Here is a 24,916-nt window from a genome sequence, read left to right as displayed (position 1 = left end):
CTTTTGTACCTCTTGTGCCAATCTGTTAATTCCTTTTCCAATTCTTTCTTCTGTAGTTGTTGTTTATTTTCAAATTTTTTTTCTCAAGTACTTTCATCCCACTTATAAAAACATTTTCAAACTCTTTTTGAAAACTTTTCATCTTTTCCAGGAATTCTAGTTAAGTTTTTGCCCAAGCTATGTTTTTCTCTGAGGCATTGCTTGTAGTTATTTTGGAGTCATTTTCTTCTTGTGTGTTCTTGTATCTTGAGAGTCCCTGCTGCCATAATAGCTCATTATGATGGGAATTTTTTTGTCTGCCTATTCTTCCAGGCTATTCCCTGACTTCAAATCTGACGTTTGGACTGGGCTCTGCCACACTTCTAGAGGAAAGATCTGGGCTAGACTTGTTGCTGCTTTCTTGGCATATTGAGTGTTGTGTTATTCTAGTACCTCAGGGTCAGTCTGGGGACCTATACATTTTCAGTGCTTCCAAAGTGATCTGATGCAGGGTAAAATTTGTTTTCTGCCTCTCTGTTCTGAGGTCTGCAAGTCATTACTTGGGTTTGCTTCTGTATTAGAGTAGACTGCTACTGGACTCTACTTCTATCAGCCAGCTAAAAACCTCTAATTTAAGTAGAAGAATCACTGCTCCTCTTTGGTCTGGGATTCCTACTTTAGTTATTCTACTGCAGGTTGCACTAGATCAGAGGTGGGGAACCTGTGGCTTTGAGGCCATGTGTGACCCTCTAGGTCCTCAAGTGTGGCACTTTGATGAAATCCAAACTTCACAAAGGGTTTTTTTTTGTTCTGTGAAGTTTAAATTCAGTCAAAGGGCTGCACTTGAGGACCTAGAGGGTCACACATGTCCTAGAGACTGCAGGTTCCCCATACTTGTGCTAGCTGGTGGCTCTGTCAGCCAGACAGTCAATAAACATTTATTAAGTGCTATGTGGCGACAAGGTGCTAAGTAATGGAGAAAAAGTCCCTATCCTCAGGGCTCATATTCTACTGGGGGAGACAAATATAAAAGTGAAAAATTACCTATAGAATATACACAGAGTATGTAGAAAGTAACCTCAGTGGGAAAGTAACAGTTGTTTAATGGAATCAGGAACAGTCTTCTCTTTTGGTGGAGAGAAATAAAAACTATTCATTCCATTTGGGACTCTTATGCTAATGGGACAAGTCCCACTTGTTCCACTGACTATCATGTATAATCTGGTTTCCACCCAAGCCCAGGACATTAAGCATTCCCCTACTAGTACAAAGTGATATCTGGCTGCTAAATGGTGGGGAGAGTAATGAGAATGATGCTTTTGACCTGTGTAAGGAATTATTGGGTAGGTCACAAAAGTTCTTAGGAGAGACATGTAGACAGAGGACATTCCAGGGGAAAGAGAAGGAAAGAATTTGAAATAATTGACATGTGTGGGAAGTCAGTCTACTCATGTGGACTTGCTTGAAATTCTAGAGATTCCTGAGAATGAACCTTCTCTGGTTAAGATTCTTTTATCTAACCTAGTTCAAGTTGAGATCTTATCCTGCCCTGAACTCAAGAGTTCACTAATATTCTTTAGTATATCCTAATCTGTGTAACTTCTCTGACTTCTGTTTACTCTTTTGCTAGGACAAATGATTTTGCTTACTATTTTACAGTTTTCAGTGTGAATGACAAAAAATTGATTGTAATTTTTGATGGTATTCTGCTTGATCATTGTTTTATAAGAAGAGACCAAAACAGTTAGTATGAACTTGGGGATACCTGCCCCACCTTAAGAGCAGTTTTGCTTGTTAACTCAGATTCATATCCTTAGACCAAAGATGTTCCAGGTGTAGTAAATAGATATAATTCTAGCCCAATAAGACTTTTTAAAGCTTTTGATTGGAAAGGCTACCAACCTGGCTACCATGCCCTCCTTTCTGTCCAGGGCCTATCTCTCCCTCTCCCATGGCTAATATGCTGGGAATGTAGAAATGGGCTTTGGTTCTACTTTCCATAGGGACAGACCAGATCTGAAATCATATTTATCTGTAGAATTGTTGAACTGTGTCTCTGTATATTTAAAAACCAACACAATAATCTTACATTTGCCTACATATATCACATATGTAATCTTGGACAAGTCTTGTAAATTCTCTAGACTCAAGTTTCCTGGTATCTAAAATAAGGGAATCATAATAAATGATCTTTAAAATTCCTCATGGTACTATCAACAACTTTTGAGATCTGTCTATTTTGCAGTTAACCAGAGATAAGGGAGCTCTTAATGAATTTTTGATTTGGGAACTCAAGATTTAATTGAGGCTATTACTAGGAGGTATTCAGATTCAAAGAAGAAAAGCCATATTGTTCCACAGAAAGAATACTGGTTTGGAAGACAGAGGAGCTGGACTTTAAATCCTGTGTCTGTTACTTATTACTCATGGGACTTTGGGCAAATCATTTCACCTCTTTGAGCTTCAGTTTCCTCATCTGTAAAATGATGAGTTAGAAAAGATGTCTTGTGAGGTTCTTTCTACCCATTGGTCCCTGATTCTAAAAATATGCAATGGCTTGCAAAGGATAGATAGGTTTCTAAGGCAGACTTCTGAAGTGTTCCGATGTTAGTTCCAATAGGTCATAAAAACTGTTAAACTGTGGACTGTCTCCCTGCCGAGGTTGGCAGCCCTTATCTATGTAAGGCAAAGACCATTTAACATATTTTAAGTAAAATGAAATATGTGTCATTTGTCATGGCTGTGCAGTATGTACTTTTGGCAAATAGACCCTGATGGGTTTGAACTCTAGGGAATATTTGCTTTATAGGAGCTGTAAAAATGGTTATTTTCCTATTTCATTTTTTTCAAGCAGTTCTTAGCCATGCATGTTTAATGCAAAAAGGCTGTCACCCATCTAGTTATAGCTGCCTGGGAAAGGCAAAGGAGTTGTAAAAGCATAGCAGTTATAGAGCATAAATAAACAGCCCTTATTGCTTAATTACAAAAATATAGCCCCTAATAAAATATAGGCTGTGACCCAATACAAATAATCCCATTGTAAGCAAGAACAGTCAATGGTGGTTGTAGAATCAAATGACTAAGTGTTTCTTTTAAGAGGTTTTCATTTTTTTTAAATGCTTAAAAGTATCAAAGCAAATCTTATGAGCATCTTGTAGAATAAGGAGCAGGTCATACACTTGCTAAAAACTTTGACATTATTCAGCATGAATGCAAAAGAATTGAATGTAATTTTTTAAATGTTCATTAATAAACAGAAATGACCTGTTCTATAAAGCTAGAGGGATCATATGCTTGATGGAGCATTTCATTTTATTAATAAGCACAATAGCAATTATAAACATGTCTCTATATTTCTTTCTTCTTTCAGGATTTTGATTAATTAAATTGAAAATTGACTTAATTTAATTAATTTTTATTTTGGACATAACATTGATAAACAAACATGTTTTTATATTCAAAGAGCAGAGTTCTTAGCATTTGGGATAGGTGGTATCCCTAGGTCTTTCCCAGCTATCAGAATTATTTTCTTCTTCCAATTCTGAGTCTCAGGAAAAATGATCAACTTCTAGATGTCTGCAAATTGAACTTAGGAAAATCGTAGATACTAAGATTTCATGGAATACCAGTTGGTATCATGGATTAATGTCCCCCACTCATTCTCCCATTTTGAAATGTTACAACTTTAGTAGTAAGTCTCAAAGAGAATTGAGGTCACTGAGAAACTAAAACCAAGTTGAAAATGGTTGAACATATATTGGAATATCTTTAGGTGATTCCCTTCCCCTTCAATTATCTAAGTAATTCAGGCAAAACCAAAGTGTTCTGCCTGAATTATTCAGGTAATTGGACTTATTGAGCTGTGATTAGAAGAAGAAAAATCAACAACAACAACAAAAACCTTTGATCTTGCAATTTTGATGATTGAAGAAACTAGGAAAGAGGAGAGTAGTAGTTTGAGAATAAATAGCTCTGGGCATATGTACTCAAAAAAGGAGGGGTAATGGTGGGGATTGTCCAGTGAGCAATTTGTTGAGTCTCCCAATTAACTGGATGAGATTACAATGTGTAGATCTTGGTCTGAAATGGAAGTTCCATTGAGGGAGACATAGTAGTGGCATTTTATAGAGAGAATGCAGAGGTTGGTTCCTAGTGATAAGGGCTTCCTCCAAGGGAATTGGTGATTGAGTCAGGGTACATGGAATCTTGTCAGAAGCCAGTCTTTCCCTATCATCCACAAAAAGGGATCAGCACACTTTTTTCAGTTGTTCTTTTTCCCCCCTCTCTTGGACTTCCAGAGCAGTAGCCAACAGATTTAGAAAGAAGAGATCTCTACCTTCCTTCCCAAAGGAACAGAATAAAAAAACTACACAAAGGATATATGCTTGTTCAGGTGGACAGAGGTTCTTGAATCTTAGCCTCCTGAACTTCTGCCCATCTGTTTCTTTTTCTGAGCACAAGTCAAATACTAGAGTTTTTGAGAATAGATGTTTTATGCCTGGCTACAGGGAATTCATAGCAGTCCCTGCAAACACACATGGCAGAGGTAGGTATGTATTTGACCACAGCCTGAGAGAAGAGTTGCTAAGAGTGGATAATCTCAGCTTTAGGTGTTACTTTGTGGGTATAGTAGAAGTAGTATTTATTGTTATTCTAGTTGGGATCCATATCAAAAGACTCCAGTTCCTGGCTAGAAATTCTTTATTCTTGGTTAAGAAGTCTGAAAGTACTCTACCACAAAGGTTAACTTCCTAACAAGGAAATAAAACTGTCTTCAAGATTTAAGTGGTCCAGAAGAAGACTCAAACGATTGAAGAAGCTTTCTGATTGCCTTAGGCAGCTAGGTTACACAGTAGATAGAGTACTGGGCCCAGAGTTAGGAAAACTTAAGTTCAAATCTAACCTCAGACACTTACCAGCTGTGTGACCATGGGCAAGTCACTTGCTTGCCTTAGTTACTCATCTACTAAATGATCTGGAGAAGGAACTGGCAAGCCACTGCAGTATCTCTGCCAAGAAAACCCCAGATGACTGGAATGTCTTGAACAACAACAATAACGAAGGTATAAAAAGCCTGTAGCATGAATAGATGGAGTTCCTCAGGCATAAGAGACTCTCCAGTGATGTTCAAGTCAACATACACTTCTAACTAGGCATGCCAGCCTGGCGAATGTGGAAGAGAAGGGAGCTATGAAGTAATACTACATCTTTGCAGAATAGACTTTCCAGGCCACTCTTAAGCAAATTTTCTTTTTTTTCTGTTCAATTGTATATGACATATATGAGCAACTTATTATTTCATTCCAATCCTGAACCTGAACTACTGGACAGTTCCAAGTCAAACCTGGCCCTGAGTAACTAACCTGTAATTTGAGAATTCCCAAGAGGATGAGAGTTTCTGAGTTCAATTGTTTGGGAACCAACTTCCTGGAGTGAGGATATTTTCTCAATGTGATGCTTCTTGGAGAAGGAAGTACATAAATTGAAAATCTGAAATTTAAGGGTTGAAATGATACCATGAGAGTAGAAAAAAGGGTGCTAGAAATCTGGGCTTTGCCAATCTCATTATTATTTTAAATTAGTCAGTACAGGTCCAATGGGAAGGGAAATAACCTGATCAGCAGACCCCCAGATTGTGTCTACCTTCTAGGGAGGTGTAGTGGGTTGTTTGAATACTTCAAGTTTCTATATTTATCTATGAATTCCTGTGAAATTTTTCTTTGAATCTTACTCATTTTCTGTAGTGGGTAAAATAAAGACTGAGCCATACCTAATAACCAGATTTAAATTATGTGAGAGTTGGAAGCCCTACTATGCACATCTGGAGAGGCCTAGACACAAGTTATACCTAAGCTTTATATTGGAGATTTCCCTAGAGTAAAATTTCAATATGTGGGCAATGAGCCAAAGGGAAAATTGATCCCTTGGGGATCAAACTAAACACTTACCATCCCAGAATCCTTGAGGGGCCCAGAGCCATCATTCACAAGCAATAAAAACTTTTCCAGGTTATAGACCAATTGTAGACTACTTATTCTAACAGTGATTCCAAAGTGATTTTTTTTTTTAGAAAAAAAGCTTAAATCTTATCTCTTTTCCCAAGACTCTATGTAGAATTGGTAAATTAGAATCTGGTGAAGAATTCAGTGCCAACGGTTCTCCCTGTCATGTTCTCTCAAGCCTCCCTCATTCCTCAATGATTTAGCATCTTTTTCACACACACACACACACACACACATACATACACACATACACACACACAACCCATAGCAACTGATGAACGTGTGTCAGATGACCATATTCCCTTAAGCTTCTTTTACCCCCTTCTTTCTACTGAAGTTCATATTTGACAGGAAGGAAGGAGGAGACAAGTCTTTGCTCTTGAATCCTGCAATCTTTTGGAATGTCTGGGAATCTTTCTTCTCCATCTCAGAGCTCCAAAATTTAATTTCTAGTGGATGTGTTGAAATTTGGATCTTATGGTAATTCAGATACCTTCAGGGATTGACACATCTTGGGCCCTATATTTGTCCCATATGTGTTCTCCACATATATTTTCTAGGACTTTTGGGGTGAGAGGGATAGACTAATTAGGTCTAGGAATGTTACTATGAAATGTTTACAACTGAGTGCTTAAAATCATCTTAGGATGCTAGAGTTGGAAGCAACCTTGGAGACTAATTAGTCTAACACTCCCTTTTTAGACTAAAAAAAAAATTTATGATTTTAAGTGCCTTCCTCCAAAGCACACAGTTAGTGGAACAATCAAGATCACAACCAAGACCTCCTGGTTCATAGAGCCAGTTCCTTTTCCATTACAACCTGCTGACTGGCTCTCAACTTTTGGGGCATACCCTTCTTCTACTTTTATCTAATTAGGAAAATTTTCATTCAGCAAATTTCTAGACAACCAAAATGAGTGGGGATCTAGTATTTATCATGAAATGAAGTGTTTGCATTCAAATGATGACATGATAAATGAATTTTATTAAAGATTACCCTAGTTCCCCCAAGTGTTTCTAAGGAATTATGTGCAGAGAGGTCTGTTAGATTTTTTTTTCTGGATAAAATACAGCTCAAAATCAGCAACTTTGTTGCAGGTATATGTATAATTAAGGTAGGAATTTGTATTCTTACCTGTTTCACCTAACTTTATTTGCATATTGATCAAACAACACCTTCTGATCAAGACCTACCTTTGTTTCCAGACTCCACAAACCTAACACAGAGTTATTAGGGACTTTTTAGAGTGGGGGGGGGGGCAAGGACTGAACAGAAGTCACAAGAAATTTTCTAACATCCCTACTTGGGATCACGGATCTCAAATCAATGCCAAACAAGAGATGTCTAAGTGTAACTGCATCTTCCATACTCTGTGCTATAGAGATCTTAGGAACTATCACTGTATCTTTAAGAGGGAATACAATCTTGGGAGAGAGGCATTTAACTTCTATATAGGGACTGTTACTGGCAAAGCTGGAGAAAGACCATGTGAAATTCAGAGAGAATGACTAAGAGAACTTTTTTCTTAAAAGGCTGACATGTTAACTGTCATCTTTGAGAAAGACCGAAGAGACATTTCCTAAGAGAACTGAATTTAACTCTTACGCAGAAGAATTCTTGAGAGCCTTTGATTGGTGTCCTGAGGGATGTGAATGATGGAACTATGTTTCTAAAGTTAAGAGGTCAACAGTTTCTACTGATGACTAGAAGAAAATCTTGATATATTTCCCAACTTGATTCATTGCTGAAATATTTTAATATAATATTGTCTGTTGCACTGTTAGTACATTGCATGGTCGAGATATTTACTTAAACCTATAAGATTGAATTGGGGGTGAAGAAAAGAGAGAGATAAGGGAGAAAGTATGAAAAAGGTCTATCTGGTTTATTTTATGAGATATGATGGGAGCTCAGAGCTAATTGAATAATTTATGAGAGAAATTGTGTACTTTTATTAATTTATGAGGAAGCATCAGAACATACTCCTTGACTGCTTTAGCATCTGGGATGAAAATTAATAAGGTGATAAGTCAAGAAGAAAGGTTATGGGTGGGGATTTATCATAGTTATTGACATATGAGTTGTAACACAGAGCCCACCAGGTACAGAAGTTACAGATGGGAATAGAAGTCTCTAAAACTCTTTTTCAAAAGAATAGATGGTATTAGCCTGAGACACTTTGTTAGATTTTGTAAGTTCTGTGACCAGATGTGGTAGCTTATGTAGCCTTGCTTGTGCATGATAAGACACTGCACAATACTCCTTTTAAGACTGATTTTGTAAGGGAATACTTCCTATACACTGCACCTTAGTGGGTGGGCTCAGAAAACAATAGATAGTCCTAAAGAAATGAACCCCATTTGATGGTAGCAAAGAGTAGCTTGGTGACCACAAAAACAACAGAAATAATGAGAGGAGAAAATGGGATTAATAAGGAAAGTACCGTTCCCAGAAGAGACACCGAAATGTCCTGTGGAAATATGAAACTCAACAATGAGTAGCAGAGAGCATTGTGATATCCCAGATGATTTTGGTAACTCTAGCATCAGAGGCATGCCCTTTTTAGCCAAAACATTTGTGGCTACAGGAGTGCCATAGACACAGGAGTTCCTAATGTATTTGCTGTTCACAAATGTTCCCCGACCACACCAGTTCTTTGTGTGTATTATCCATATACGTTCCTTGCTTATTTATGCTCTCTGCATACATGTGCTATATTCCCCGCTGGTGAATGTATGTGTGAGTGTAGCCCAAGTATGCATGGTGCATGTGATCTTTTGTTATCACATCATTTACCATTATATTTGATTAAGTATGGTTTTTTTTTAATACCTAATGTGGCCTAAGTTTGTCTCGTAAAAATATACATATGGCGGAGGGGATCTTGTGAGCCATAACTTTGAGTGAGTGCTGAATCACAGTGACTCATAACTGGTTTAGATTTCCAGGGGCACATTGTGAAGGAATGCCCCCAACTACTTTATATGTTTTTGTAGAAGCAGAGCCAAAGAACATAAAGAGAAAAGAAAATTAGATCGATTCATTTCCCAACTACATTTTTAATGAATTTGTAATAGTTTGTGCAGTAAGTGTCCTGTATTCACCAAACAAAGGAAAGAAAGGAGGAAGGATGACAGGAAAAAAAAGATAATCTCAAGAATCTAATTTTCCAGGAGAAATGTCAGAACAAAGTTATGATCTCTTGTTAGGGATGTTACCATTAAGCTTGGTGCTTAGGTGCTCTTGAAATGTAAAGGATTTTGATTTTAAAATGAGGGGATAATTATATGGAAATGAATTCTGATGCCTAGATGTTTGAAACTTTTATATGGTGCTAATCCACAGCACTGCCTACATTAGTTAAGTCTAGAGCTCTTTGATAGATTTGAGGTTATGTGTACACAGAATATTGGGTTGGTTAATAGCTTCCATTAACACTAGAAGAGGTTTCACATTCTAATCCTCTCACAAATGGGAAAATAAATACAACTCATTCCATTTAGTAAATCAAAGTAATTCAGGCATTTACACTGGATTCCCCAAGAAAAGCAACTTCAGTTTCTTATTCTCTCAAATGTAGAAAGTTTTCAACTGGCATTGGTGGGCTTTTCATTCTCATCAGGATTGTCCAGCATCTTTAACCTTTTTTCCAACATCCGCTGCCATTCATCTCTGAGCCTAAGAGGAGGAAACAAATTATATAGATAATTAGTACATTTATCTTTCTGTCTCAGCGTCCAGAAATGTCCTCTTGGACCATCTCTGGCTTTATCATGGGGACCATATATTGACTTAGACAACATGGTATACAATTTGAGTTGTTTTCTTGTTAATTTGCTTTCAAACATTCATGATCTTAGTGGACAAAGAACTGAAAGAACTAAAAGGGAAGAATGACAATCAGGAAGATATTATTGGAAAAATGTCATTTTAGGAACTCTCTCCAGAAAAAGTTAAATATAAGCTGTTTTTATCCAAATTCAGTGTGGTAAAAATAAAACTGAAGTTTGCTCATTTTTAAAGGGCAGGCAAGTAACAGATGAGAGTTTTCACTTCTTAAAAGGTTTTTGTCAAACACTCTTATTGAACAATTCTGAAACTGTTAGAAGCCTGTCTGTGCAGTCATCCTTGGCAATATCATTATCTGACATCCAGTTACCTTCTCAATGTATGGAATTTAAGTGGACGGGGAGATGGAGAGTTGGAAAAATGATTCCTCACTACTACCATTCTGTAATTTGGTTCCTGAGAAAAGAAAAGTTCCCAATGGGTCAGATTGAGGAGGCAACTTTCTATTATAAAAAAAGAAAGACCCCCTTAATTCAAAACTGAATTGACCTTTGGAGAGAATAAGGGGAATATTTCTGCTGACCTAAAACTTGGAATGGAGAATACAAGATATTGCCCCTAACACTCATGTGGGAGTATCCAGCAAAAAGAACTATGTGAAAAAGTAACCTGGTATTTTTACCAAATTCTTTAAGTCTGTTACTTTAATTATTCTGCTACTTGATAGTCAGCACTAAATAGCTTCTCTTCCTTGTTTTCACCTTTTTGATCAAACTTTTGTGTCAAGATTTGGAAGGAACCTCAGAGGTACTTACCACCTGCCTCAATTACAATTGAGCATAAATCCTTTATATACAATTCTGAATAAATCAATCATATAAATATTACATAGAGAAACCTAGTTAAGAGAGAAACCCACTGTCTTCTGGAAAAGCCCATTATATTTTGGGATGGTTCTAATCATTAGGAGGTTTTTAGTTACATTGAGCTAAATCTGCTTCATTAAAACTTCTATCCATTTCTTCTGGTTCTGCCTTCTGAGGGCCATCAGAACAAGTTATGTCCATCTTCAATATGACAATCCTTCAAATACTTTGAAAGACATGTAGAATATACTTCATAAATCTATTCTGTTTGAGAATAAACATCCTCCTTCACTTTCTCCTTTTTTTTAGTGCCTTTTTTATTTCACTGGTAGATTTTTTGGCATTAATTTAATTTCTAAGTAAACCTCTTGCTCCATTGAGCAAACTTTGCAATGTTATGTCTGGGTCAAAGGATATGTACAGTTTAACAATTAAGAAAACTGAAAAAAATGAAAAGAAATTGAGCAAAGCTAATCCACACATCAGCTGAGACTGGTGGCGTATTCAATACCCTACACTCAAGACCCCCACCTCTACAAAGAAGGGATGATGTTTTCCTATCTCTTTGCCAGGGTCATATTTAATCATTATAGTTACATAGCTTTCAGTTTCTTTTCTGATCATTGTTCTTTCTCTTTACATTTCTACAGATGTTGGGTATTGTATTCCTGATTACTTCCTGCCACTTTACTTCAAGCAAGTCTTCTCATGCCTCTTTGACTTTTTCACAGTCATCATTTTTTATGATGCATTAATATTACATTTAATTTATGTATTAAAATTTGTTTAGGTATTCCTCAACTGATGCTACCTAGTGTTTTATTTTTTTAATTTTAATTTTTTAATGAGGTTTAATTTTGCTTTCTCCCATACCCCCATTTCCCCATTAGAAGAAAAGAAAAATCCTTGTAACAAATATACCTAATGAAGCAAAACAAATTCTCCCATTGATCATGTCCCAAAAATGTCTCATTATGTACCCTGAATTCCTCACATCTCTGTCAGTAGAAGGAAAGCATGCATCCTCACTAGTTTTCTCAAATTGTGATTGATCATTGTATTGATGAGAGTTCTTAAGTCTTTCAAAATTGTACTATTTCAAAATGTAATTTTCAAAATTGAAATGTACATTATGCACTTCATTGTATATTACATTGAAATGTAATTTCAAAATTGCATTGTTGTTATTACTGTATAAATTCTTTTTCTGGTGCTACTCACTTCACTCTGCATCAATTCAAACAAATCTTTCCAGTTTTCTCTAAAACTGTTGCTTTCATGACTTATTACTGCATAGTAGTATTACAATACATTCACATATGACACTTTGTTCAGCTATCCATCCAAACTGACAAGCATCTGGTTCTTTGTCACCACAAAAAGAGCTGCTATAAATGTTTTTGTACAGATGGATCCTTTTCCTTTTCCTTTGATCTCTTTGAGGTATAGACCTAGCAGTGGTATTGATGCATCAAAAGGTATGAACTACAGTTTAGAACCCTTTTGGACATAGTGCCAAATAATTTCCCATAATAGTTAACCCAATTCATAGCTCTACCAACAGTGCATTAATGTGCTTTTTCTCTTGCAGAACCTCCAATATCTGTCATTTTCCTTTTTTTTTTTTTTTTTTTTTTTTTGCCAACTCCACCACATTGATGAAAATGAAGTAGAATGTCAGAGGGGCTTTAATTTGCATTTCTTTAATTATTGCTGCTTTGGAATATTTTTTCAGTTGAGAAATATGTAGTTTCCTTTAAACCTCTACTCTCTGGCTGCTCCTTTCTTGTTCCTTCTGGTTGTTGGTACTCTTCCAAACTCCATTCTGAAATTAATTAACATTTACTTCATCTCTATCTTGCATTTACTTTTCTGTGCAGTTTGAGTACTTTCCCACTATGATGCAAACTCCCTGAGGGAGAGACTGTTTTGCCTCTTGCCCTTAGGGTATTCTTCTTACCTAGCACAGTGCCTTACACATAGGAGCTCTTTACTAAATGCTTCTTGAATTGACTTCAGTGGAACCAATCCTCTTATGAAATTCTGTTAAGACCTCTCACCATTCTGTTCACTCTCTTCTAGACATACTCAAGTTTCTGAATGTTCTTCCTGAAATATGGTGCCTTGTAATGGTCATTGTACTACTGAACACAACTGCTTATCTGACTGAGGCAGAATAATAGACACTGTACCTTTCTTCCTGCAAAAGATAACAAGCACTATTTTTGCCTGCTATGTTCTGCTTATGACTTATATAGAGGGCATAATTCATGAAAAAGCCTTGATCTTTTTCACACAAATGTGTTTAGCCTATGGCTCATTTTTAAAATGTTCAGATTGAACTAGTTTCCTCCTATAAACTTGCACTTAATATTATGCTGTTAGGGAATAAATTTATTATATAGCTGTGACTACATGTGAATTGCATACATCGGTGCTTAACAATTGAGATTGATTTATAAATGTACAAATGGATGGAAATATGCATTTATTAAGTTCTTGCTACATGTCAGGCACTTTACAAATATTATCTTATTTGAAACTCACAACAATCCAGGGAGGTAGGTGCTATTATTATCCCCATTTTACAGTTGAGGAAATTGAGGCAGACAGAATTTATGGTTATGAGGTCACATTTGAACTCAGATCGTTCTAATTCCAGGCCCACTGCTCTGTCCCTGAACCACCAAGCTGCTTTATAAATGTAGAACTGGATATGGCAACTAGAGAGCATTGTTGTAAATATTTACTGAACTTTACTTATCTACTTTATTCTCTGTTTTTAATAGATGAGTATTTTTATGTAAATGTGCAAAGGATATGAACAGGAAGTTTTCAGAGGAAGAAATTAAAGATGTCTATAGTCAGTATGAAAAAATAATCACTATTGATTAGAGAGATGCAAATCAAAACAACTCTGAGGTACCACATCACACCTATCAGATTGGCAAACATGGCAGAACAGGAAGATGATAAATGATGGAGAGGATGTGGGAGAGTTGGAACACTAATTCATTGTTGGTGGAGCTGTGAGTTCATCCAACCATTCTGGAGAACAATTTGGAACTATGCCCCAAGGGCTACAAAAATGTGCATACACTTTGACCCAGCAATACTGCTTCTGGGACTGTATCCCCAAGAGATCATAAAAATGGGAAAGGGTCCCAACATGTACAAAAATATATGTAGCAGCTCTTTTTGTGGTGGCCAAAAACTGGAAATCAAGGGGATGCCCATCAATTGGGGAATGGCTGAATAAATTTTGGTATATGAATGTAATGGAGTACTGTTGCCATAAGAAATGATGAACAAGAAGACTTCAGGGAGGCCTGGAAGGACTTATGTGATCTGATGCTGATTGAAAGCAGCAGAACCAGGAGAACTTTGAGCACAGCAACGACCACAGTGTGCGAGAGTTTCTCCTGGTAGACTTAGAACTTCGTAGCAATGCAAGGACTTTAAAAAATTCCCAATGGTCTTTTAAGGCAAAATGCCTTCCACATCCAGAGAAAGAACTATGAAATTCAATCGCAGAATGTCGCAAAATCATTTTCTTTTGTATTATGTTTTGGTTTGTTATATGATTTCTCCCATTCATTTTAATTCTTCTACACAGCATGACTATAGTGAAAATGTATTTAGTAGGAATGTATGTATAGAATCTATATAATATTGCATGCCATTTTGAGAAAGGAGGGGGAAAGGTAGAAAAAAATCTAAGTTATATGGCAGTGATTGTAGAACACTGAAAATAAATAAAATTAATGAAGAGTATTATTTATAATAGTTATAACAGTTCTCTATATATTTAATTTTAATTTTTCCATTTGGATATTGAAAACTATCACTAATATAGTTACACATCTTAGTAGCTTGAATCTCGGTGTGTGAGCAATATTCCTTTCCTATCTATGATCTAAATGAATAAAGGTCTCTCTATTTTTTTCCTTTGTTCAAATAGTTCTATCTCCATGTTTTTTTTCATATTTGCTAATTATTATGATGGGAATAGGAATACATAGTGGCAGGAATACAAAGCACAAGTCACTTCTACCCCTCACCTTCCAGGGTTGACAAGTGCCTCCTTTGGGTTTATGAAAGCTAAGGTGCATCATCCAGTGCTTGCTGCTGGGGGACTGATTTGAGTTCAGGTAAGTGACTTAGGTAATCGAAGTAGAAGCTAGGACTTAATAACTTCCCACTGAAAGTTGAGTCAGGAGTGGTGAATAAAGTAAAAAGAAACAAAGAGACAAATAAACATACATACAAACATACTTATAGATAGATGGAAAAACAAAATAAGCAAACAAATAGATGCCTATTTAGATTAATGAGTAGGTGACAATAACTAAATAAATGACTGAATAAATTATTAAAGAGATAGATAAACACATGAAAGAGTAAACAAATAAAAGAGATTTGACAGCTACCTGAGAGATGCTTTATTTGGACTAGATGTACCTGAAGACTTTGATTATCTCTAGGATTGTTGGCCTAAAGTAATCTCACCAAAAAATGCTGACACTTTATTAGATGAAAAAGGAACCAATAGCAGATATCTGCAGCAGAAGCAAAAGCAGCCATTCAGAGAAAAATTTGTAATAGCAGATGTTATCTCCAGGTTACAGCAGCTGTAGATTAGGAGAGAACCGCGGAGGAAGCAGAGTGGAACATCACTGAGGAACAGAAAAAGGCCCTTTGGGTGGCCATTGCACCAATCTTTTTAAGTCACAATTTTTGCTTTATTTTTTTCTCTCTCCTTTAACTTGAAATTCTTGGGTCCTCTTTCCTTGTTAAAATGAGGTAAGTGGATTATTTTCCACTCCCAGTTTGAGTCTAGGTGACACAAATTACAAATGGGTTCTTCATAAGCCTCAGAGAAGTACAGTTATCCCTTCCACAGTGAGACTTATCCCATCTCAGTTTCTCTGTATCGTGGGTCTGCATAAGAAGTTAAATGGGAATTTTGAGGGAGTTTTGTGGAAGCTTCAGACAACACACAAAGGCTAGTAGATGACACAGAAAAAGTTTAGAAACCCTGAAACACATAAAATAAATGTATAGTATTGTATAAAATCAACAGATTTTATTTTTTAGTACTATAATAATTCAGACTTCTTTTCTGGTATGAAAGAAGGACTAAAATATTTTACATAGATTTTCCAGATTGTGAGGGCACTGTGCTCCTAAGCTCTGCTATGTGGAAGGGGTAACTGTACAGTCAGCTTTGCTATGAAGAACTGTACAATAAAATGCATAGGACTTACGGGTAGGGGTACAACCCTCAAAAACTTCATTAGTGACATATTAAGAAAAGATAAGAACCTAAGAACAAATAGTAGCATAGTTTATGCATGTTAAATAGTTAATAAAGCAGATGGATAGATAGAGACAGAGACAGACAGACAGACAGAGAGATAGAAGATAGATCGATAGATAGATAGGTACTATGATAAATAGTGGGTCAGTCTATGGTCTTAAGTCCCCACCTTTTGCTGTAATAACAATATACATTCATTAAATACTTCAGACTCAAGAAATTCCTATTTAATCTGATTTGTGATTATTCAGACTGCCTTCTGCCACCTGCTGAGTATCTTCCTTCATTTTAAGGCTTCCATCAGCCTTTGAAGTTCTCTGAACTGGTAGGTACACTGCTTAATATGGGCTTTCCTGAAGTCTGCTTTGATCATGAAAGCCAAAATAATGCAAGGAATGGTAACACAGTGAAGATATCCCAAAATTTCAGTGAATCCTTCCAAGTTCAAAGAGTATTTTTTTTTCCCATGAGACCAGCAAAGACTGTCCTGACTGATTAGTGGAGGCAACATGTTTGCTTTTTCTTGCTTTGGCTTTGATTTGAAAATCCATTAGATTTAGTATTTTCTCCATTTAAAAAAAAAAATTATTGCCACCCTCTCCAAAGTACTGTCTTTTGTCCTCCTGACCAGGGGTTGGGAACCTGTGGCCTCAAGGCCCCTTTAGTCTTCTAGGTCCCTGGATGTGGTCTTTTGGCTGAGTCCAAGTTTCTAAGAACAAATCCTTTTATTAAGGGGATTTGTTCTGTGAAGTTTGAGTTCAGTCAAAGGGCCACACGTGAGGACCTAGAGGACCACTTGTGGCCTTCAGGCCACAGGTTCCCTACCCATGGGTATATTAACAATTTCAGATATGCAGGTGATACCACTTTGATGGCAGATGAATAGGAATTAAGAAACCTCTTGCTGATGGTAAAAGAGGAAGGTATAAAAGCTGGTTTGAAGGTTAATATAAAAAAAACCTCAAAAACTAAGATCATGGCAACTGGTCCCATCACTTCCTGGCAAACAGAGGGAGAAGAAATGGAAGCAGTGTCATATTGTATATTGTTGGGCAAAAAGGTCCCTGCAAATGGTGACTGCAGCCATGAAATTAAAAGTCACTTGCTCCTTGGAAGGAACCTATGGCAAATCTGGACAGCATACTAAAAAGCAGAGACATCACCTTGCCAACCAAGGTCCATATGGTCAAACCCATGGTTTTAGTAGCAACATATGGCTGTGGGAGTTGGACTACAAGGAAAGCTGAGTGCCTTAGAATCAATACTTTCAAATAGTGGCTCTGGAGAAGGCTTTTGAGAGACTCTTGGATGGAAAGGAGGTCAAATCAGTCAATACTTAAGGAAATTAATTCAGACTATTCACTGGAAGGTCAAAAACTGAAGGTGAAACTTCAGTCCTTTGGCTACATAATGAGAAGATGAGACTCATTGAGAAAGTCCTGATGTTGGAAAAGATTGAAGGTAGAAAGGACAAGGGGACAGAAGAGGATGAGATGGATAGATAGTGTCGTGAACATAATCTTGGGCAGACTTCAAGAGATAGTGGAAGATAAAAGGGCCTGGCATGCTATGGGTCCCAAAGAATCATACCTGACTGGAAAACCAAAATCTAGCCTTCCTAGTTTAAAAAGATAAGATAAGACATGGATTGAATCATTCATTTCTTGCTGAGATTTGGTCTCATAACCTTACCTAACTTTGCTTAAATGGCAGCACGGTACAGTGGAAAATATTTTAGAATTGTAGTCAGAGGAATTGAGCTTTCTAAGCCTCAGTTTCCTTGTTGGTAAAAAAAGAAAGGGTTTGGAACAAATGACTGATGACTTCCAGCTCTAAAGCCATTTTTCTATGTGTGCTATTAATTTGCACTTGTTTAATGATTTGCTTTAGGCCTGGACCAATTTTGTTCAGACAATGGGACAGCAGGCTTGTGCTAATTAATATTTTTGTGATCAAACAGTTATTTTTTATCGGCCTGGCAAAATTCTTACTGGCTCTGCCTTTACTTAAGAGTGTGGTCGTAATGATGCACCTGACAGCTGTGAGTCTCAGTAGCCTGGAGAATGCAGGCTTGCTAAACCGAGTTTAGACTTTGCTTAATTTCATTTAGACAATGAGCCAGAAGATGTGTACTAATTAGTAGCTCTGTCATAAAAGTCTTGTTTTCACTTTGTTTTAATCTCCTTAGTTTTTGATGGAATATATTGCTATGATAGCCCAGGCTGAGGGGGAGTAACAGATGCTAACACTGGTTGTTTTGTTGTGTTATCAGCAAGGCATAGAGTAACTGGAAGTTACTAAGAAAACACTAAGATTTTTCTTCACATTCTGGTAGGAAGGGGCCCTCAACAGACCCTTTTAATGCTTTGCTAACCGGCTAAAGAACAGATGTAGTGATTCCTTTGGCCACATCCACGAAGAGTAAAGAGAAGTACAATTATCCCTTCCACACTGCAGGGGTTGGGGGCATGGCTTCCCTTAAATCTGGAAAATTGTGTAAAAATTTTGGCCCTCCTTTTATACCAGAGAAGAATTCTGAATTTTTTTTCTTTTTCTTTTATGAGAGGTTTACAGTACCTTATTGTAAACTTTGGATTAACTATTTGGTCATAAGCTCTGTGTCATCTGTGGATTGCACAGAATTCCCATTTAATTTCTTATGCTGACCTGTGAAACATTGAAACCATGAAAGGGAGTCATGATGTGGAAGGCACAAGTGTAGTAGGAAATATTGCTATATAGTGGTGAGGCAGATTCCCTAGTTTCTCTTCCCCTAGTGCAGTGTTGTTAAACTAGAAATGGATCCCTGTGACCTGCATATTGGCTTAGAAAACTACAGATTAACATTCTCTATGTTGTATTGAATTTTTAATTTGTTAAACATTTCCCAATTACATTTCAATTTGGCTCAACCTGCACCAGGAAGTTTTATTGAGCTGCTTGTTGATGATAGGAAGTAGGTTTGACATCTCTGCCCCTGTGGATGGTTACGGAATATATTTATTTGGAAATCACAGGTGAAATGGAAAAGTAGTGTGTGTATGGCAAGGGGATTGTCATCAAAAAATGCTGTGAGAGGAGCCCACTGGCTTATGAAAGTCTTTAGAGTATAAGGCCATCATAGAAGACTATAATCTTTTAGAAAGAACATATTTGAATGGGATTTTTTTTTGTATATCAAATATTAGCTCAAAGGAAATATCAGTTTGGTTCAGATTGGTTTCCAAACCAAACCAAACAACTTTTTCAGCATTTGTACTTGACTGACAAAGATCGGAAAGTGTCCTTTAACTATGGAAGCATGGTACTAACATTGACTGTTGTATTTGACTGTAATTTCATTACCTCTCCAGGTGGACGTTACTTCTATTGTTGCACTCATCATCCATTTATTCTTTTACTTTGCTTTTTTACTCTTTATCACTTTATATGTCTCCTCTTGTTTCTTTCATATTCTCTTATGTTCTTAGAAACTGATTTACAAAAGCATACCTTATTTTCACCAACAATGATGCAACATAGGAAAGTATAATGCATTTCTATGATACAACACACAGTGTCTAGCACATAGTGGGTGCTCAGTAAAGGCTTTTTTGTACATCGTTGTTTGCATGTCATTTCCCTGAGCTCCTTGAGAGCTGGGACTGCGTTTGCGTTCATATATATCCTCCACACATTGCCATGTACCTAGCACATAATAAATGCTCAGTAAATGCTTGTTGACCTGATTTGTTGGTCAATTGGTTGATTAAATACTATATGATGACTCAACCATTCTCTGGGTAGGAGGTAATTTTCCCCTCTAAGATTTAACATAAAATATTGTTGTATTTTCCTGTTCTGGAAGGAAGAAAAGAAGCAAACATTTATCAAGCACTTTATAATTACTATCTCATTTGATCCTCACAAGTCTAGGAGTTAGGGGCCATTATTACCTTCATTTTAAAGTTAAGGACAGAGATTAAATAATTAAATGATTTGCCTATGGTCATATAGCTAGGAGGTACCTGAGGTCAAATTTGAACTCAGGTCTTCCTGATTGCAGCATAGCCCTCTGACCTCTCTTCCACCTTGCTGGAGGTCATAAATCTATATCATGAGCCAAATTTATGTGAGCAGTTTAATGTTTTTAGTCCAAGTTACAATGAACCATAGTAGAAATGATGACCAGATATACCTGTCATTGTTTACTTCAAGGTTAACAAATGCTCGACTTAGTGAATAGAAAATCAAGTAGTAACAATATTCTTATGTGCATTAAAAGACTAGATGAGGCAAGAGGGAGAGAAACTGATCTTGTCTGCACTTAGAACTATAGATGGGGCCTTTGTTGGCTCGTTACTAATCATCGCTTCAAAGTCATAGTAGAAGAGGAGATCACAGAATTAAGAGCTCAGTAATGATGAGGGTTCACCTACTTGAGCTGACCCTCGAAATGTGGTCTTTAGATCACAGAGAGAAAGTAGGACTGGAAAATAGGCACAAAGATTGTACTTAACAGAGAATATCAACTGAACTTTAACTGTGAACCACATGCGTCTAAGTGCTTGTGCCAGAGAGAGATTTGGAAGGAAAAACATAGGTATGTAGCACAGTAAAAATGGCATTGGCCTTGGAGACATGTGACATGGTTTCAAATTCTGCTTCTGATCCTGCCTCTATGAACTTTCCTGAGTCCTTAGCCTGAGGGGCTGAACCTTAGTTTCCTCAACTGTAAAAGGAAAGGCAATAGACAGCCTCTGAGGTAGTTAGGTAGAGCAGTGGATAAAGTGTTGGGCCTAGAGTCAGGAAGGTTCATCTTCCTGAGTTCAAATCTGGCCTCAGACACTTACTACCTGTATGACCCTGAGCAAGCCACTTAATCTTGTTTGCCTCAGTTTCCTCATATGTAAAATGAGCTGGAGAAGGAAATGCAAACCTATTCCAGTATGTTTGCCAAGATAACCCCAAATAGGGTCAATAAGAGTCAGATATAACTGAAAAACAGCTGAATAACAAAAATAGCCTCTAAAGTCCCTCTTTCAGTCTCTAGAGGTACGATTTTATTTTTTGAGACCAAGAGGCACAGTTTTAACTGGGCATAGGACATGTCTGTAGGTTAAAGTATCTGTACTATCCCAAAGATAAAAAAAAGATTGACTCAACAGGGAACAACAATGCACTGATAAAAAATGTAGACCCCTCACTTCACTGGTCTGAGGTCCACCAGAGAGGAGGATTGCTACACCTATTGCAGAAAAGGAAGAATTCCTGATAATGTACTTGGGTAGAGATTTGTCTGTGTTTCTGTTGATGGATCAAATAAAGTATGTACTCTCTCTGATATCTGAGTCCTTGCTGGAACTTATCATTCTTAGAGATGAATGAGACGTTGTGATGTTCCAAGTGGAAAGCATGGTGGCTGCTCAAGACATACTGGGTTTTCAAAGTAGACATGTGGAAACAAAATATGCTGCAGAGATTATTACTGACAGAAGGCCCTAAGAGAAGTATTGTTTGTCAGGTCAGGGGCCATGGCCAAATTTACACATGGTTTACATAAGGATGATAATAAAAAAAGTAAATTTTCTATATCTCTTCCTCTGAAACAAATATTTTAAGAGAAAATTTTGCTTAACAAAAAACCTGCAAGACATTCTTAACTGATATGTAACCTTAGCATTGATGATCAGACTATAAATAAATTAGAACAAAAGTATTATATACCTCTTACAACTTTGGATAGGAGATGTATTTTTGATCAAGTAAGAGAGAGAGGCAATTATAAAAGATAAAATAGATAACTTTGATTAAGCATGGATCTAATCATACCACCTCTCTACTCAATAAACTTCATGGCTCTTTTTTTGTCTCAGGAGTAAATACGAAATGCTTTGTTTGAGATTCAAAGCCTGTCTTAACATAGGTCTCTCCTACCTTTCCAGGTTTCTTATATCTCTCTCCTCAATAGGCACTCTTTGATCCAGTGATTCTGGCTTCCTGGCTGATCCACAAACAAGACACTCCATCTTTTGACTCCAATCATTTTCTCTGGCTGTCCCTCATGCCTGGAATGATCTCTGTCCTCTGCTCTGACTAGTGGTATCCCGGCTTCCTTTAAGTCACAACTAAAATCCTACCTTCTATATAGGAAGCTTTCCCCAACCACTCAATTCCACTTCTCATGGTGCCTGGTACTCAATAGGCTCTTAATAAATGTTGATTGATTATATAAACTGAAAAGTTTTATACAAACAAAATTAATGTACCCAGGTTAAGGGAAGTGGTCAAATGGGAAAAAAAATCTTTGTATCAAATTTCTCTGACAAATGTTTACTATCCAAAATACATGAAATATACATGTACATGTATGTATATATGTACATTCACACACATATACACATATTTATGTACATACATATGTCCCCAATATATAAATGGCCAAAATATATGAAGAAGCAGTTCTCAAAGGAAGAATTGCAAAGTATCCACCATCATGTAAAAGAATGTTCTAGATCACTTATAACAGAAAGATGGAAATCAAAACAATTCTGAGGTTTTTACCTTATACTCTACAAATTGGTAAAGATGGCAAAAATGACAGTGATATTCAATGGCATAAAGGCTGAGGAATGATAGGCAAATTAAGATATTGTTGGTAGAGCTGTAAGATGGTAGAACCATTTTGGAAAGCAGTTTAGAATTATGCAAATAAGGTGACTATCATGTCCATACCCTTTGAAGTAGAGACTCCATGACTGAGCTTGTAACCCAGTGAAGGCAATAAGAAGGAAGTCCCCATGAATATCAAAATAATTGTAGCAGCACTTTTTGTGATAAGAAAGAATTGGAAACAAAATAGAAGCCCTTGTTTGAGAAAGGATAAACAAATATGAATGTAACAGAATATTACTGCGCTGTAAGAAATGATGTATGTGATGATAACAGACAAACAGGGAAAGATCTACATTTACTGATGACAAGTAAAGTTAAGGAGAGCCCAGACAACAATATACACAATTAGAGAACAACGTAAATGGAAAGGAATGGGGACCGCACACCACAAATCAAAAGCAAATGTGACATAATTATAAAGATCAAGCAGACTTAAATGAAGGGACATGAAAAGACACCCTGCAACACAACCCTTTGTGTAGGGGGGAGGTCCACAGATGTTACATATTACATGTTTTCAGACTTTTTTTTTTTTTTACTATACCCAGCATTTATGCTGATTTTTTTTCCTCTGTAGAAAATTCCTATTTTTTTCTATGGGATGGTTGGGAGGGAGAGGGAGAAGGATACTGGGGATAATGATGATGATGTAAGAAACAGAAGTCATCAACAAAAACTTATTTAAAAAAAAGAAAAGGAAACCACATACTTTGTCAGGGCACTTCTTCCCTGACGATTTTCTTCCAATTCCCGATAGCAAGTTTGTTTGCCAATTTCTTTTTCCCAGAAGCTTTTAAGATCATGACAAGTTTCACAGCAGAAGACTTCCCTTCGTATATATTGATTATTCATTTCCTGAAAAAGAGAAAAGAAAACCAAGCAGATTCAACCTCTACCCTTTCCTGTCATGGGAAATGTAACTTGTCTGAAAGAGGCAGGACAAGTTGTTATTTGCCCCACCATGGAAAGGAGGTAGGTTGGTTATATGCAAAGAAAAGCCATCTTCAGATCATCACTAACAGCCATCTTTGAAACAAACAAAGCAGACAAGAACAAGAAGATACAAAACAGGTTTGCTTCCAATAGTTGGACATAACCTATTCTAGAAAGAATGAAACATAGAAATGACTAGTAATGACATGTTCTCTTGTTTTATTGGAAGAGAGGAAGGACACTTTAAAAAAAATACAATGATAATTTTTAAAAAATTTAAACTTAAAAAACCTTAACATTATTTTCCATTAAGAAATGCTTTATATTTGATACATAAATGTAACATAAATATAATAAAATTTAGAGGAAGAGTTTAATTTGAAGTGCTTTATTATGTAAGAAGAAAATAGAAACTTGCACAGAAATACATCCCCATTCAGTTTTAGAATTTCCTGTCAACTATATTTGGAAGAAGCAGTGTGTGCACTTAATGAGAGGCATAGTTGTATATTTATAAGACTAGAACGTGAACTGAGTTAAAAGCAAGTATAGGTCCATCGGTCTGAGATCTAAATGAAGTCTGTATGGCTAAACAAAATTTAATATATGCTTTGTCTTCTTTCTATTCCCTTGTTTGATTATTATAAGAAATTGTGTTTTCAGGGGAAATTCTGAGTAGGCTCATGCCTACTCGCTCCCAAACTGGTAACATGGGGCAACATTTAGAGAAACCAGATGTTTCTTTTTAAGAGATTGGCTTTCTTCCAGCCAGGCTTCTGTACCATTGCCAAAGCTGTTTTTTATATCCATCACATTGGCCACTTCACCCTGATCCTTTTACATCCTCACAATAGCTCTCAGGGATCTTCACCCTCTGTTTTCAAGTTCCCAAGTATAACCCCTTGAATTTCTGTATTTTTCCTTTTTCTTCCTACTTTTCTATACATTTACTTCATAACCCTTCTTCTAATCATCCTCTCCTTCATACTTTAACCAAACTATATCCTATGTTGTAATACTGACTGATTGCCTAGCTTGTCCAACATACTCTCTTTATCACTCAAGAAGCTTCTGAATTTCTGTATCTTTTGAGAGGATTTTTAGTAGAGTTTGTTCTGCTTTCCAGCCCTGCTTTCATCTGGAAATGGAGTTCCACCATCTTTTCCACTTACTCCGGTCACTAAAATATCTTTTCCTTTTGCTTGTATTTGATGTAAAATGCATACTTAACTACTTAACATATGCATGTAGTCTCTGTTTCTATATATCTAGAACACTCAAGTTCACAAGGTAGACACCAAATCTACAAGCATCCACCTCAGGATTGCTATTGAGTTACTTCTATACACATAGGTAAAGGGACACAGAACAC

At 36.7% G+C, this 24,916-nt stretch overlaps 1 protein-coding gene across 1 annotated transcript; it reads right to left on the bottom strand.

Moving 5' to 3' along the window:
- Positions 1-9,492: 9,492 nt before the first annotated feature.
- LOC140531601 (protein FAM240B-like) lies at positions 9,493-23,463 on the bottom strand. The gene is made up of 2 exons (XM_072650447.1): positions 23,321-23,463; positions 9,493-9,660 (listed from the first exon to the last, which is right to left on the bottom strand). The coding sequence occupies exons 1-2, from the start codon at positions 23,461-23,463 to the stop codon at positions 9,570-9,572; spliced, it is 234 nt and encodes a 77-aa protein (XP_072506548.1). The 3' UTR covers positions 9,493-9,569.
- Positions 23,464-24,916: the final 1,453 nt, after the last annotated feature.

This window comes from Notamacropus eugenii, chromosome 3, assembly GCF_028372415.1.
Source record: "Notamacropus eugenii isolate mMacEug1 chromosome 3, mMacEug1.pri_v2, whole genome shotgun sequence".
Classification (NCBI taxonomy): domain Eukaryota; kingdom Metazoa; phylum Chordata; class Mammalia; order Diprotodontia; family Macropodidae; genus Notamacropus; species Notamacropus eugenii.
Note: the sequence above shows the minus strand (reverse complement) of the source record. Positions and strands in the feature narration are given on the sequence as shown.

What these genes read in the sequence shown, in the direction of transcription:
- LOC140531601 (XM_072650447.1), bottom strand. Translation starts at nt 23,463, where the DNA reads ATGAATAATCAATATATACGAAGGGAAGTCTTCTGCTGTGAAACTTGT. An exon ending in GGAAGAAGTGCCCTGACAAA is followed by an intron (nt 9,661 to 23,320) that starts GTATGTGGTTTC and finishes TCCTCCTCTTAG; the next exon opens with GCTCAGAGATGAATGGCAGC.